General features: G+C 44.8%; 1 protein-coding gene across 1 annotated transcript in view; it reads right to left on the bottom strand.

Moving 5' to 3' along the window:
• The window catches only part of CLCN1 (chloride voltage-gated channel 1), an 86,110-nt gene that overhangs the window by 45,762 nt on the left and 25,300 nt on the right, over positions 1 to 15,048 (bottom strand). The window contains exons 2-3 of the mRNA XM_044299371.1: positions 7,511 to 7,649; positions 235 to 366 (exon numbers count right to left, since the gene is read on the bottom strand). Of these exons, the coding sequence (XP_044155306.1) occupies positions 235 to 366; positions 7,511 to 7,649 (271 nt within the window). The remainder of the gene's footprint in view (positions 1 to 234; positions 367 to 7,510; positions 7,650 to 15,048) is intronic.

The raw sequence follows: 15,048 nt of genomic DNA, 5'->3' as shown, positions 1-15,048 counted from the left end.
TAGGCCATGAATGTTATACATCATGGAAAACCCATTAGATTGTATAGTTGGTGGCGCTGTTGCATTGCTCTCTATGGAATTAAAAGGCTTATTGGGGCAGTGGTGAAAAATGGTACTGCAAGCGGATCATGTAACAAACAATAATTATAGTAACATTTCTACGCAGTGTCCATCAGAAATGGAAGACACATCTTGCCATTAATAAGAGACAGTAATTTACATAACCAGCGTTACCCTGTATACTCTTTGCACTGGCGTAGTCCATGCTCCAGCTCACCAATGCCATGACCAGACCAAGAAGTACAAGGAATATCCAATCTTCTCCCAACTTTTTGATGAAATATTTCTTTACTCGCTGTACACAAGCTGCAAGACAGGAACCACGTGCCATTGATTCATATGAAAGCAACAGTAATCACTAGGATGATGTGTGGGAATAGCTTCAGTGACATTAGAGTGATTGTAAAGGTCTAAACGACTTCTCATGGTGGGGGGCATATCGGGTATGTGAGCGGACGTGCGGCTCAGAGCTCCCGGCTAAATCTCCTGCATCCTAATTAATTGCTGCAGTAGCAAGCAACCTGCGCTACCGGCGAGTGGACGTGTTCCCCCTGTGATTCGCCATCTTTTCGCGGTGACATAACCCGCACAGGGGTGTGGCTATAGGGGGTGCAGAGGTAGCAGTCGCTACCGGGCCCAAAGACCCTTGTGCCACATAAGAAGACACCAGTATTATAGAAAGTGCATGCTGGTCAAGTTATAGCTCTGGCTGGAGGGAAGGGGTTAGGTCAAGAATTTGGCATGGGAGGGTTGGGGGGGGGTCTACTGTCTCAATTTTTTGCCACAGGTAGCATGAAGGCTATGTGCTTCCCTAGCCACAAAACACTGAAGGAAGGGGGGTCCCAAGCTGAACACTTGGACCAGGGCCCATGAGCCTTTAGCTACGCCCATGGCCAGAGGACCAAGGAGAAGAATGGAAAGGAGTGTGGCTCTGCTACTCCGATTAAACAAATTGGCGCCGCACACGCTGCAAAACTTTCAGATGTAGCGGCGCAGCTGGAGAAGTTCGCCCGCTCTTCGACTCCACCAGCAAACACACCGGAGCTGGAGGCTGTTAAAGAGGTGGACTCCCTGGGCACATCTGGAACCAGTGCTCCTGGTCTGGTGTCAGAGGTGGAGAGGGAGGTTAGTGCAGCGCAGGACTGAGGGACAATTCTGGAGGCAGAGCCCACCATTAAAGATGTGTATGCAGCCGTGGTGCAGAGTAACGTGGCACTCACCGCATTAAACACTCAGATGGGGGGCCTCAAAGAGGACATTCTGCTCATACGACAAGATATGAGACAAGTAAAGGAGCGTGTGGAGGGCCGTGTCAGTGCTATGGAGGATCAAATGCCATCAGTAAAAAGGGATCTACAGCGTGTAATATATAATGTCACATTCCTCATTTCTAAATCAGATGACCTTGAAAACAGGTTACGGCGCAACAATGTCCGAATAATTGGTGTGCCTAAACATACAGAAGGAGTGGAGGATGTGTCGTTCTTTGAGAAATCGCTTGCTGACAAAATTGGGAGAGATAAACTATCTCCGCTTTTTGCTATTGAGCCGTCTCATCGTGTACAATTCCACCCACCACCACCAAAGTTGAGACAGAGTATATGCTTACTATTGGGTCATATGGTGGTCCAACGGGGGTGAGCAGGCGTCTACTTTTCTGGATTTGGTTTGATAATGGGTACCCTTATTATCATTGCCTAGAATGTGAGGGGAATGGGCTAGACTTCGAAACATCATGCGATCATCCATGCTCTGCCAACATTCCAACCGGCAATTCTTTGCCTATCTGAACGCATCTTACAGCTGACAAAACTCATCTGATACACAGAGCATGGATGGCGCATGCATTTCATTCTACTTATTGTACTCATGCGCGTGGTGTTAGTATTCTAATACATAGATCTATTCTCTTTGAAGCTAGAGACACGTGCTTGACAATAATGGAAGATTGGTGGCAGTATACATTCCCCCACCGTACTCCAGCGAGGTTCTCAAAAATACTAATGTTCACGGCCAGGCTTCCTGGTGTCTCTGTACTAATGGTGGGAGACTTTAATATGCACATGGACAAGTCTTTGGACAAGTTCACTCCAAATGCTGATGTACTAGGCCCCTCACCCTCAGCATTGGCTAGATTGATATCAGAGGTGGATATGTGTGATCTCTGGAGGGCCAAGCATCAGGAAGACAGGCAATATTCTTGCTACTCTTCTTCACATAATTCCCTGTCCAGAATTGACCTGGTGCTGGGTTCCCTGTCCTTATTGGAACTTGTCCAAGAGATCTTTTACCTTCCCCGAAGTGTATCTGACCACTCTCCTATCCTGACGCAATTAAAGTTAGGAAACTTGGGGCAAAATTCAAGACCTATTTGGCATTTGAATCCATTTTGGCTTCAGCTCGTAGATATTGGTGTTACCATTCCTAATGCACTGGGGGATTTTTTTAATTCCAACATTGGAACTGCCACTAGACCAATAGTATGGGATGCAATGAAGGCATATATAAGAGGTGTCTATATGAAAAGCATTAGCGCCCACAAGACCAAAAGGAGGGCTCACTCTGTGGAGTTATCTAATAGAGTATTGGCCACAGAATCCAAATATATACCAAAACCAGGGCTGTTGAAGGAACATCTAATAGAAAAGGCCAGGGATAAACGTTTTTTTAGGACCCGGAGTTACTTTATGGAAGGTGAGAGTGCTAGTCATTTATTAGCCGTGGTTATTGAAGCACAATCTGGTCCCTCCTGTGTAACCTCTATTAGGGATGTACATGGGAACCTAAATTACTGGGGGTATTCCATGCTCACTTTAAGGACGTCTATCAGTCTAGACTTACAGTCAGTCTGACAGATAGAGAGAGGTATCTGATGGACATTTCCTTGCCCACTTTATCTGTAGAGAATAAGTAGATGTTAGATGGAGATATCCGGCTGGAGGAGCTTGAGCTGGCGCTGAGATCTTTTCCTAAAGAAGCACCGGGATCTTCTTCTCCCGCACCTACTTAATATTTTTATAGACTCATATCGGGCAGGTATTTTACCTAGTTCGATGAGAGAGGCGATTGTGGTAGGGCTTCCAAAACCAGGCAAGGATCCTACACAGGTAGACTCTTATTGACCTTTTTCACTGTTAACGGCAGACGTAAAAGTATTGGCCAAGCAGGTTCTAGCTAAGATTATTAAAGTTATCAGTACTATTATTTATGAAGACCAATCTGGCTTCATGCCTGAAAAATCCACATCCTTAAATCTTAGACGCCTGTTCCTGAATCTCCAGTTGGATGGGGAGGATGGAGGGCTGTGATCTCACTCGATGCTGCCAATGATTTTGATGGCGTCGAGTGGGATTACCTTTGGGCAGTTTTGTCTAAAATAGGATCCGGCCCGGGTTTCATAAGATGGGTGCAACTGCTCTATAACCAACCTAGAGCTAGGATTAGAGTAAATGTTGGGATTTCTCCAGCGCTCGCACTAGAAAGGGGGACAAGGCAGGGCTGCCCACTGTCACCTCTCTTATTTGCTATAGCGATATAGAACCGTTGGCTTGCCTTCTTAGAGCCACACCGATTTTCAAGGGCCTTAGAAGAGGGGATTTGGAAGAGCGTGTGTCGCTGTATGCAGATGATATGCTGGTATATGTAGGTGACCTGGTTTCCTCCATAGACCCCATCTCTGATTTTGGCAGGCAGTCTGGTTTGCTTATTAATTGGAATAAGTCGGTGATAATCCTGTTGTCCCTGGTCCCGGAAAGTCTCTGTCTTACTCATACTAAACTTGGGGTAGTATCCTCATTTAAACATCTGGGAGTAGACATCTCCATAAATCCCTATAAATATATACCCGATAATATACTGCCTCTACTACGTTTAAAACTATGGCTGCATTGTGGCATAAATTGCCCATATCCCTAGTGGGTGCTGGTGCCGCAACTCTTGTATATGCTTCATAACTTTCCAGTGTGGATCCCTGTGCATTATTTTTACAAAATACAGCAAATATTTTGGTTCCTGTTGTGGAAGGATAAGAGAAGTAGAATTAAATACGAAACTTTACAGGTGGCAAAGGATGCGGGTGGTTTGGCGCTGCCTAACCCCTTAGTATACTTTCTTTCAGCTCAGCTGCAACACTTTAAGGGATGGAATACGGCGGAGAGAGTGGGGAGAGGAGGTAGGCTAGTTGCATGGGCAGCGGGTTGTTATTCGCCACTAGCAGTCCTGGAGGGGGCTGTAGACCCTAGGTTTAAATCTGCTCCAATTTTGGGGCTTATGAGGAGGGTGTGGACTAAAGATAGAGAGATCTTGGGTATCTCAGGACTGTTGAATGTTTCTCCCATCTGGAATATTCCTCTTCTATCTGAATTATCCCAATTAAAGGGGTTCTCACAATGGGGAAGGGATGGGATTTGGAATATTGGCCAGTTATACTCTTGGGGTATTCTAAAGCAGTTCCAGCAGCTGTGCTCTGAGTTTGGCATCCCCACCACGCACTGCATTGGATGCGCAATCCAGACTCTCCTCACTACAGTACACGACTAATCAGACGCTCGATGTTGTGGTGGCAACAGGCTCTGTAAAAGGAGCCATCTCAAAAGTCTATCTTTCATTGCATGATAAATACTTGAAGAAATTCCCGATTGAGATTAAAGCAAAATGGGAAAAAGATGTGGGAACGATTATTGACACCCAGTGGGAAGACACGCTTGCACTAACTAGACCAGTGGCGTAACTACCGGGGAAGCAGGGGAAGCAGCTGCTTCGGGGCCCGGGCTGCCAAGGGGGCCCGGCGCCCCAAGCAGCGTGTGTGACAGTTTATTTTCAAGTTAGATAAATATCGTGTTCAGGGCCCCTTCACAGCCGCTAGAGTGATCTAATTTTACTGTCTGCTAAAAGTCTCCTGGTCTGGGATTCGAACCCACAACCTCCAATCTATAAGTGAATCAGTGGCAAAGCATTTACCCTCACAGCCATAAAGGCTGCATTACAACTGACTGTAAAAAAAAAAAAATACATCTATACACATGACAGCTGCCCAAACACACCTAGCACTGCTATATCTGTATATGACAGCTGTCCCTGCACATTCAGCTCTGCTACATCTCTATATATGAACAGCTGCCATGTGTATAGATGTACACTTAGCCAGCTATAACAGTAGAAGTCTCATATTTTTTCACTCAGCCTCAAGGCAGCTCTTATGGTCTAGTGGATAGCAGCTCTGCCTCTGAAGCAGAAGGTCCTGGGTTCGAATCCCAGCAGACTCTCATATAAGGGCATACAGGGCGGGACAGAATACAAGGCGGGACACAGGAAGAGGCTGCATCGCATCGCTGACATGGAGGTAAGTAGAAGTGTTTATTTTTTTTTTTTTAATACCCGACTGTTACTGCCATGGGGGAGCGGAAGGCACCTGATACTGGCACATGGGGGGAGGGGGGTTGGCACCTGATACTGGCACCTGGGGGGGGGGGGGGTTGGCACCTGATACTGGCACATGGGAGTGGGGTTGGCACCTGATACTGGCATGGGGGGGGAGGGAGAGAGGCACCTGATACTGGCATTGGGGGGGGGGGGGGGAGGGAGAGAGGCACTTGATACTGGCACTTTTTTTGTGGTGGTGGTGGGGGGGGGGGGAGATGGCACTATGATACTGGGACATAGGGGGGGGGGGGGGGGGGCACCTGATACTGGCACCTGGAGGGGAGAGGGGGGGTTGGCACTTGATACTGGCACATGGGGGGGGGCACCTGATACTGGCACATAGGGAGGGGGGAGGGAGAGAGGCACTTGATATTGGCACTTTTTAGTGGGGGGGGGGGGAGATGGCACTATGATACTGGGACATGGGGAGGAGAGAGGCACTTGATACTGGCACATGGGGGGTGGGAAGGAGAGAGGCACTTGATACTGGCACATGGGGGGAGATGGCACTATGATACTGGGACATGTGGGGGGGGAGAGGCACTTGATACTGGCACATGATAGGGGCACTTACTGGCACATTATTGGGGGGCATTATGGGGGACACTAGGCCGGCAGCCTATCAGAGGCCGGACACTGAGCGGCATCTACTGGGGCACTATATATGGGGCATTTTATACTGGTACATTTTGGGGGGGCACTAGCAGGAAGGGGGGAGAGGAGCACTATGGGGGAAGTTACTGGGGGCACTATATAGGGGTATTTTATACTGGCACATTTTTTGGGGCACTATGGGGACATTAGCTCAACTGGGGGCATTACAAGGGGGTATTTTTTGCACTGTCACATTATAAGGAGAATTATTACTACTGGGGGGGGGGGGCATTATGGTGGGTTTTATTACTGCCCCATGGTATGACCCCCTAGTAGCGGCACCAGCCTCTCCCTGCTCTGCTATCCCTCTGCCCCTTCTCCAAATCCTTATTATAAAATCTTTCTCATTAGGATAAAACACAACATCAGCTCCGCCGAGCCCCCGGCCAAAGTGTGGAAGTGGCGTCCGAGATCCCCAAGGACCAAGCCATGTAACTGTAAGTGTTCATGTGGAGTATGTTTATGTTATACACATATAGCCTATACTGTGCCACACAATATACAGTATACCGCTACACTGTGCCACACAATATACAGTATACCTCTATACTGTGCCTCACAATGTACAATATACCGCTACACTGTGCCCCACAATATACAGTATACCGCTACACTGTGCCACACAATATACAGTATACCTCTACACTGTGCCTCACAATATACCGCTACACTGTGCCACACAATATACAGTATACCGCTACACTGTGCCTCACAATATACCTCAACACTGTGCCACACAATATACAGTATACCGCTACACTGTGCCTCACAATATACCTCTACACTGTGCCACACAATATACAGTATACCGCTACACTGTGCCACACAATATACAGTATACCTCTATACTGTGCCACACAATATACAGTATACCGCTACACTGTGCCACACAATATACAGTATACCTCTATACTGTGCCACACAATATACAGTATACCGCTACACTGTGCCACACAATATACAGTATACCGCTACACTGTGCCACACAATATATAGTATACCTCTACACTGTGCCACACAATATACAGTATACCGCTACACTGTGCCAAAGGAGTGGGGTTTACACAGGAGGAGGGAGGTGCGAAGCGCGCTGAGGGGGGCCCTTACAAATATTTGCTGTGGGGCCCAGTCACTTCTAGTTACGCCCCTGAACTAGACTATCACAGCTGTTTATGTCTCGGGAGATGGGGGGGGGGGGGTTGTGGGATTGTACTCACGGTTTACTCCTTGACTAAGTATGACTGTATTATCTACGCAATGTCTTTTTTAAATCCGAATAACTTCTTGTGATCGGAAGTGTGCATGTACATGTTTTCAAAATAAATATTTTAATTAATAAAAATTATCTGATTAAAAAAAAAAAAAGACTTCTCACCATGACACTTGGAGTAACACTGCTTCTGAACATCAGGGGGTTTGATCGCGCTTGCACTTGAACTTTGCCTGTGTTGCCGTAATCTGGCAGCTTCCTTACGAGCAAATTGAGAAAGTTCTTCTGTATAATGGCCATAGGTCTGTTAGGAGATACAAGATGTACCCAAACCAGGTTAGAAGACCAACTCAATAGGTCATCATATAATCTTTCTAATTTCATGACCAACTAATCTGGAACCATAGTAAGATGGCTCCCATCTCTCTCTCTTTCCCAGGACTGGTCACCATCCGATAAGTAAATTGAGAACTAATACAAGGGTTCAACCCTGGTCCCTCCTCTACTGGTAAATCGCTAGAATAAGTCCTATGAAGGTGCAGAAATTATAGGGCTGTGATGGCTAACCTCCGGCACTCCAGCTGTGCTAAAACTACAACTCCCAAGATGCACACTAGCTTGGATGCTCTCAGAACTCCATAGAATTGGATGGAGCATGCTGGGATAAGTAGTTTCACAACAGCTCGAATGCCTGAGGTTAGCCATCTCTGCTATAGGGGGTACCAATAACATCCATGCCCTGGTGTCCAGAGGAACCACGGTAGTGGTTCATGGTAGATGCGGGACCAGTTACACATTTTGCATGAGGGGCTTCAAGATAAAGCTCTGATTAAGGACCCATGCACACGACCATATGTATTTTGCATTCCGCAAAAAACAGATGCGTGCTGCATCCGTTTTTTTGTGTGGATCCCTTCCTTGTAACAATGCCTGTTCTTATCTGCAAAATAGACAATAATAGGAAATGTTAAAAAAAAATCCGGAACGGACTTGTGGACATACAGTACAGAAACAGAATGCACACGGAGACATTTCCGTTTTCTTTGCGGACCCATTGATGTGAATGGTTCTGCATTCGGGATGCAAAAATAACAGAATGGAAACGGAAAGAAAATACGGATGTGTGCATGAGCCCTAAGGATGAACTTCTTTTATAACATGCTGTATGTCCTGTTCAACACATTGTGGGGCCACACAAGCCTAATCATTGGAAAGTAACGTACAATTAGCAGCTTAATTACATGATGAATGGGTAACTATGGGTGCGTATGTAGCATTAGATATTCATCTTTTATATGGGACCTAGTATAGTGGCCTAAAGTGCTCCTCACTGTAGCTTTAAAGAGAATGGCAAATTCTGCTAATAATTTTCATAGTGCCATAATGCATCGGAAAAAAAATAATGTCCTGATTGCAAATAGCCCCTCTCATTTTGTGTATAGAACTGTTCTTATGTAGACCTATGTGTCTCCTTGGCAACAGACTACAAACAAACCCCAAGTAGTCTGGTTCAGCAGTCGTTTGATACTATTTATCCACCATGTCTACCTCCTCTCCTCTGATAACCTACAGGCAGTAGAAGAGCAGGACAGTGTAACACATGATGTACAACCACATACACAAGGTGGTTTCTTTGTAACCTTTGACCATGGAGACACATGGAGCCTCATAGCAGCTGCAAACCCAAAAGAGTAGATTTTAAACTGCCCCTATTTCCCCCAAAAAATGTTTTATATGAAATGGAAAAATAAATCAGTGGCTGCAAAAGTCTACATACCCTTTTTTGAAAATATATCTCTTAGCTCAGAACCTATCCCCGTTCTGTATAACCAAATATCTAGACCCATTGCGTCTCCACCTGACCTTTCAACTGCTTTTTAAAATAAAGCTTTAATAAATGAGCTCCTAATTCGGGCCCAATACGTATCTGAAAGGTAAATAGCAAATATCAGCTAAGAATATTAGTTTTCCAGTGTATTTGTAGCAGAAAGTCCTTATAGGGAATATGTAAAAAAAAATGATAAGAAAAACACCTGCGGCTTTTGTGCACGTTTTGTCGCTTTTATTTGTTATCGATAATTCCTTTTGCACATCGTTATGCATTGATCTCATGATTTGGCGCCTCATACAGAGCATTATATCTGGTAATACTTATCTCCAAAGCATTGGGAGATTGTCAGCTACCTAGAGGTCTGCGCAGAAAGCGAAATCTCCAGGCAAGTATCAATAGAGGACATCACTGTCTAGGGCAACAAATATAAGGACTATTCTAAACAGCAGAGAGGACAGAAAAGCAAACCATTATACAACAGGGACTGGGGTAAGAGAAGAATTGTAGAGCCCTGAAGCAGAAGTACTTTGAAGTCTATACATTTGTGGACATTTGTCCATTTACCCTATACAAAATTATAAACTTCTTACTTTATTTTACTTGAAAGGGTTAACTTGCACTGTTTAATACTGTTTAATTGCATTTTATATGTGTATCCTGTTTATTTGCACAGCACTGTAGAACAGGTTAATGAATACTGAGAGACTTTTGGGACTTTGAATGAGAAGCTGGTAATTATCCATAGCTGCCATAGGGTTTCAAGAAAAGCATGTATTGGAGGAAAAAAGCCAGACTTCTTTGCCACCAAATCCAGACAGTCTGACCTTTTGAATGTCTGGTTTTAGCTCTGTAGTTATGTCTTGAAACTTGTTTTTGTCTGGAAAAACTGCTGTGTCAATGCCACTGAGTATCATTGAAGCTCTAATGTAAGTCTATGACGGGATTGGTAACTTTGTAATTGTTTCTGCTGAGTTTCTCCTTTCCACCCTTTCCACTAGAAGGTTCAAGTCTAGATAGAAATGGTATATAAAGAGAGCAGTCAGAGCCCCCAGTGTTCTGCAGTTAGGGAACGGTGCTTGGAGGCGAAGACTCTGCCAGTCTGCATGAGTGACCAAAAGAAGACACTGAGATGGGGACTCTGAGCCACAGACCATGGGTCACCAGCCTTGTTACCAAGGAGCCACACAGACTAATGAGCTACTGACTGTGGTCCTCCAGCCTTTGACCAGGGTACCAGTCTTCTGAGAGAGAGAGGGACAGCTAGCTCAGGTCTTTCCTCAGCATCAAACCCTTCTTCTGCCAGGGAGGAGACTCTGCCAGACTACTGAGTGACCAGAAGAAGCTGAGACGGGGATATGCTGCCACATACCCTGGATCACCAGTCCTAGACCAGGGTACCAGCCTTCTGAAGAGAGAGAGGGACAGCTATCTCAGGCCTTTTGGACCCCTACCACCCAATGTTCTGGACCCTCAGACTGTGTTTAACTTTCCGAATGGTCTGCCTGAACCTGACATAATCAACAATATTGTTAAACCACAATATGCTCTAGTCATCCTCTTTTCTCAGTAAGTCTTGTCCTAGGTAAAACAAGAGAGATGAGAATGAAATATCTTCTTCTATACAGTGAAGAACAGAAGTATTTGACCACCCTGCGATTTCTCCTACTTAGAAATCATGGAGGGTCTGAAATTCCCATTGTAGGTGCATTCCCACTCTGAGAGACAGAATAAAAAAATAAATACATTTAAAGAATGTATTTGTCTTGCACGGCTGAACATAAGTATTTAAACACCTGAGAAAATCAGTGTTAATATTTGGTACAGAAGCCTTTGTTTGCCATTACAGAGGTCAAACGTTTCCTGTAGTTCTTGACCAGGTTTGCACACACTGAAACAGGGATTTCGGCCCTCTCCTCTACCCCGATCTTCTCTAGATCTGTCAGGTTTCGGGGTTGTCGCTGAGCAACACAGAGTTTCAGCTCCCTCCAAAGATGTTCTATTGGATTAAGGTCTGGAGACTGGCTAGGCCACTCTAGAACCTTGATATGCTTCTTACGGAGCCACTCCTTGGTTGACCTGCCTGTGTGCTTCGGGTCGTTGTCATGTTGGAAGACCCAGCCACGACCCATCTTCAATGCTCTGACTGAGGGAAGGAGGTTGTTACTCAAAATCTCACAATAAGTAGCCCCATTCATCCTCTCCTTAATACAGTGCAGCCGTCCTGTCCCCTTCGCAGAAAAGCACCCCCCAAAGCATGATGTTACCCCCCCCCATGCTTCACAGTAGGGATGGTGTTCTTGGGATGCAACTCATCCTTCTTTTTCCTATAAACACGACGAGTGAAGTTTAGACCAATAAGTTCTACTTTGGCCTCATCTGACCACATGACTTTCTCCCATGCCTCCTCTGGATCATCCAGATGGTCATTGGTAAACTTCAGATAGGTCTGGACATGTGAGGACTTGAGCAGGGGAACCTTCCGTGCAATGCATGATTTGAAACCATGACGGATCCACAGACAAAACTAAGATAAAAACATCCTGCACAATATGATATACAAATGTACGGATGTCCCTGGCCATATTATTGAAGAAAACAACAGAAATAAGATAATAATGCACTTAGTGAAGTAGATGCAAGCATTTTATATGGACAAAGTCCTCACTCTGATATGATAATATCTGAGACACTTAGTCAATATATTTTGATCAAAACACATCTAAGCCCGCCTACCGAACGCCAAGGTGGTCTCAGGTCAGGCGGGTCCTACGCTAAACCTACCTAAGCCGTTGGGCTTCTATGTTCAGGAGCGCAGACGCTGCACATATGCGGAGCGCAGACGCCGCACATAAGTGCATTATTTGATTTCTGTGGTTTTCTTCAATAATATGGCCAGGGACATCCGCACATTTGTATATCATATCGTGCAGGATGTTTTTATCTTAGTTTTTTCGGTGGATTTTTTTGTCTATGTAGTATTTGCTTGAGGGAGTGGCACCTTCAAGTGTGAATGCACACCTATTTTATCTTGGGCGTAGCATTCCTCTGCACTTTTGCCCTTCCTATCCAATAGAGCGCCTCGATTAGGTGGTACATATGGCTGTGCTTGCTCCACCATATGTGCGGCGTCTGCGCTCCTGAACATAGAAGCCCAATGGCTTAGGCAGGTTTAGCGTAGGACCCGCCTGACCTGAGACCACCTTGGCGTTCGTTAGGCGGGCTCAGATGTGTTTTGATCAAAATATATTGGCTAAGTGTCTCAGATATTATCATATCAGAGTGAGGACATTGTCCATATATAATGCTTGCATCTACTTTACTAAGTGCATTATTATCTTATTTCTGTGGTTTTCTTCAGCAGTGCAAGACAAATAAATTCTTAAAAAATCATACAATGTGATTTCCTGAATTTTTTTATTTTTATTTTGTCTCTCAGAGTCAGAATGCACCTACAATGTGAATTTCAGACCCCTCCATGATTTTTAAGTGGGAGAACTTGCAAAACCGCAGGGTGTTCAAATACTTCTGTTCCTCGCTGTATAATTGGGTGGTAATTACCTAAATTCCTGGAAACCTCATGCATAGTTCACAAAATTGAACTAAGCCACAAGCTCTGTTCATCCAGAAGAAGGAATGCAAGGTCCATCACCCTGGCATGTTCCATCTTAATCTTACCGGGAGATATCTTTCCTGTCAACATCACAATAATGAGATTATTCCCAGTGATCAATCATTCCAGTTATTCATGTCACTAAGTATAGAAACATCTACAGTTTCCAGTATGAGTGGCATCTAATTCATGGTAAATCCTATTAGTCCATCTGTTATCACCACATGGATGATTCCTGTCTGTCCCTCTACCCCACTCCCGCTGTTACTCCTTTCTTCATTGATATCTGAATAGACTTGGATATGATGGAAGCTATATAGTACTGACCTTAAATAGATGTTTTCTTATTATTAAGGGGGTGGTCCACTTTGGACAACCCCTTTTTGGTCGAAGGATCCCATCAGAATAAAAAATATTCATGGATCCGATTCTTGTTTTTGCAATTAAAGTATAAAGCACCAAATTCTCACATCCCTCTCTCTACAAGTCTTTGTCTGCAGCATATTAAACATGACCTGGTATCAGTGACAGTTTCTTCATCCATCAGTGACAGAGAAGAGCCTGAAAGAAGTAGCTAACTTCTCCTCCTAGCTAGATTTCCATACAATCCAAACCTTCAATACATTTGCCGTCTATAATATAACTGCATTATAAGGAAATATGTGGGATCTTCTATGAACACTTGAAGCCATTTTTATTGTTGCCATAAGACTCAGAAGCCTGAAAAGTTTCTGTCCAGTTCTCCTGAAAAACTATTCAAATTGTCTTTCCAGCAAGTAGCAAGATAAGGATTTATGGTGGAGATAGAGATTACTGTACATTTCTCACTCTCACCTGAAGTCTCCTGATCGATGGATGAATTTACTAATAACCCAACAGCCATACAGCTATATATATTTATCTATCTGACACCTGGTTTCTACTTAATGGAGAACTACAGCATGTACCATGTAGCCAAAATCAAGTACAGACATGCTGTATACAGAACATTTACAACCTGACACTAAGGGGTTAAAAGTGGTCTGCAATACCTATGGGTGTCACCTGTGAATGAGGCATTTATGGTCTCAATTATGACTGAGGAGCATATTGGGCACCCAACATCTCTGGCTGAGGAATTCATGGATGCATTCTTCTAGCAGAGGCACGTATGGGCACATATCTTCGCTAAGGCACTTATCAGTGAAGACCTTTTGCTAAAACCAGGGGCATAGATATAGTGGAAGCAGGGGAAACGGCTGCTATGGGGCCTGAACTGAGAAGGGGCCCACCCAGGAGGAGGACTGAAAGATTTTATTGTCAGGGCTCCCTAACAGTTCTATACAATGACATTATACACAGTAACACGACACATACTATATACGTGTAGGAAACGGACTGAGCAGCTGCCAGGCCTAGTCTAACAGAGCCATAGGTTTTTCAGCCATAAGCGCCTTACCCATAGGACTTAAGCCATAAACTCCTTAGCCATAGGTTAATGGCTGGAAACCTATGGCTAGGTCACATATGGCTGAAGACCTATGACTAAGGCAGTTATGGCTGAAGACCTATGGGTGAGGAACTTATAACTAAATACCTATTGCTAAGGCACCAAAGAACACAGAGTCAGACCTATTACCATGGCGCTTATGTACACAGACCTATTGCTAAGGTACTTATGGCTGACGACCTATGACTAAGGCACTTATGGCTGAAGACCTCTGGCTAAGGCACTAATGGCTGAAGACCTATGGATAAGGCACTTATGGCTGAGGAAATATCGGTAAGGCACTTATGGATGAAGACCTATGGCTAGGGCACTTATGGCTGAAGACCTATGGTTAAGGCACTTATAACTAAATACCTATTTCTAAAGCACCAATGGACACAGAGTCAGACCTATTACAATGGCGCTTCTGGGCACAGACCTATTGCTAAGGTACTTATGGGTGAAAACCTCTGGCTAAGGCACTTATGGCTGACAACCTCTGGCTAAGGCACTTATGGCTGAAGACCTCTGGCTAAGGCACTTATGGCTGAAGACCTCTGGCTAAGGCACTTATGGCTGAAGACCTCTGGCTAAGGCACTTATGGCTGAAGACCTCTGGCTAAGGCACTTATGGCTGAAAACCTCTGGCTAAGGCACTTATGGCTGAAAACCTCTGGCTAAGGCACTTATGGCTGAAGACCTCTGGCTAAGGCACTTATGGCTGAAGTCCTCTGGCTAAGGCACTTATGGCTGAAGACCTATGGATAAGGCACTTATGGCTGAGGAAATATCAG

The sequence above is a fragment of the Bufo gargarizans genome, chromosome 6, assembly GCF_014858855.1.
Source record: "Bufo gargarizans isolate SCDJY-AF-19 chromosome 6, ASM1485885v1, whole genome shotgun sequence".
NCBI classification, from domain to species: domain Eukaryota; kingdom Metazoa; phylum Chordata; class Amphibia; order Anura; family Bufonidae; genus Bufo; species Bufo gargarizans.
Note: the sequence above shows the minus strand (reverse complement) of the source record. Positions and strands in the feature narration are given on the sequence as shown.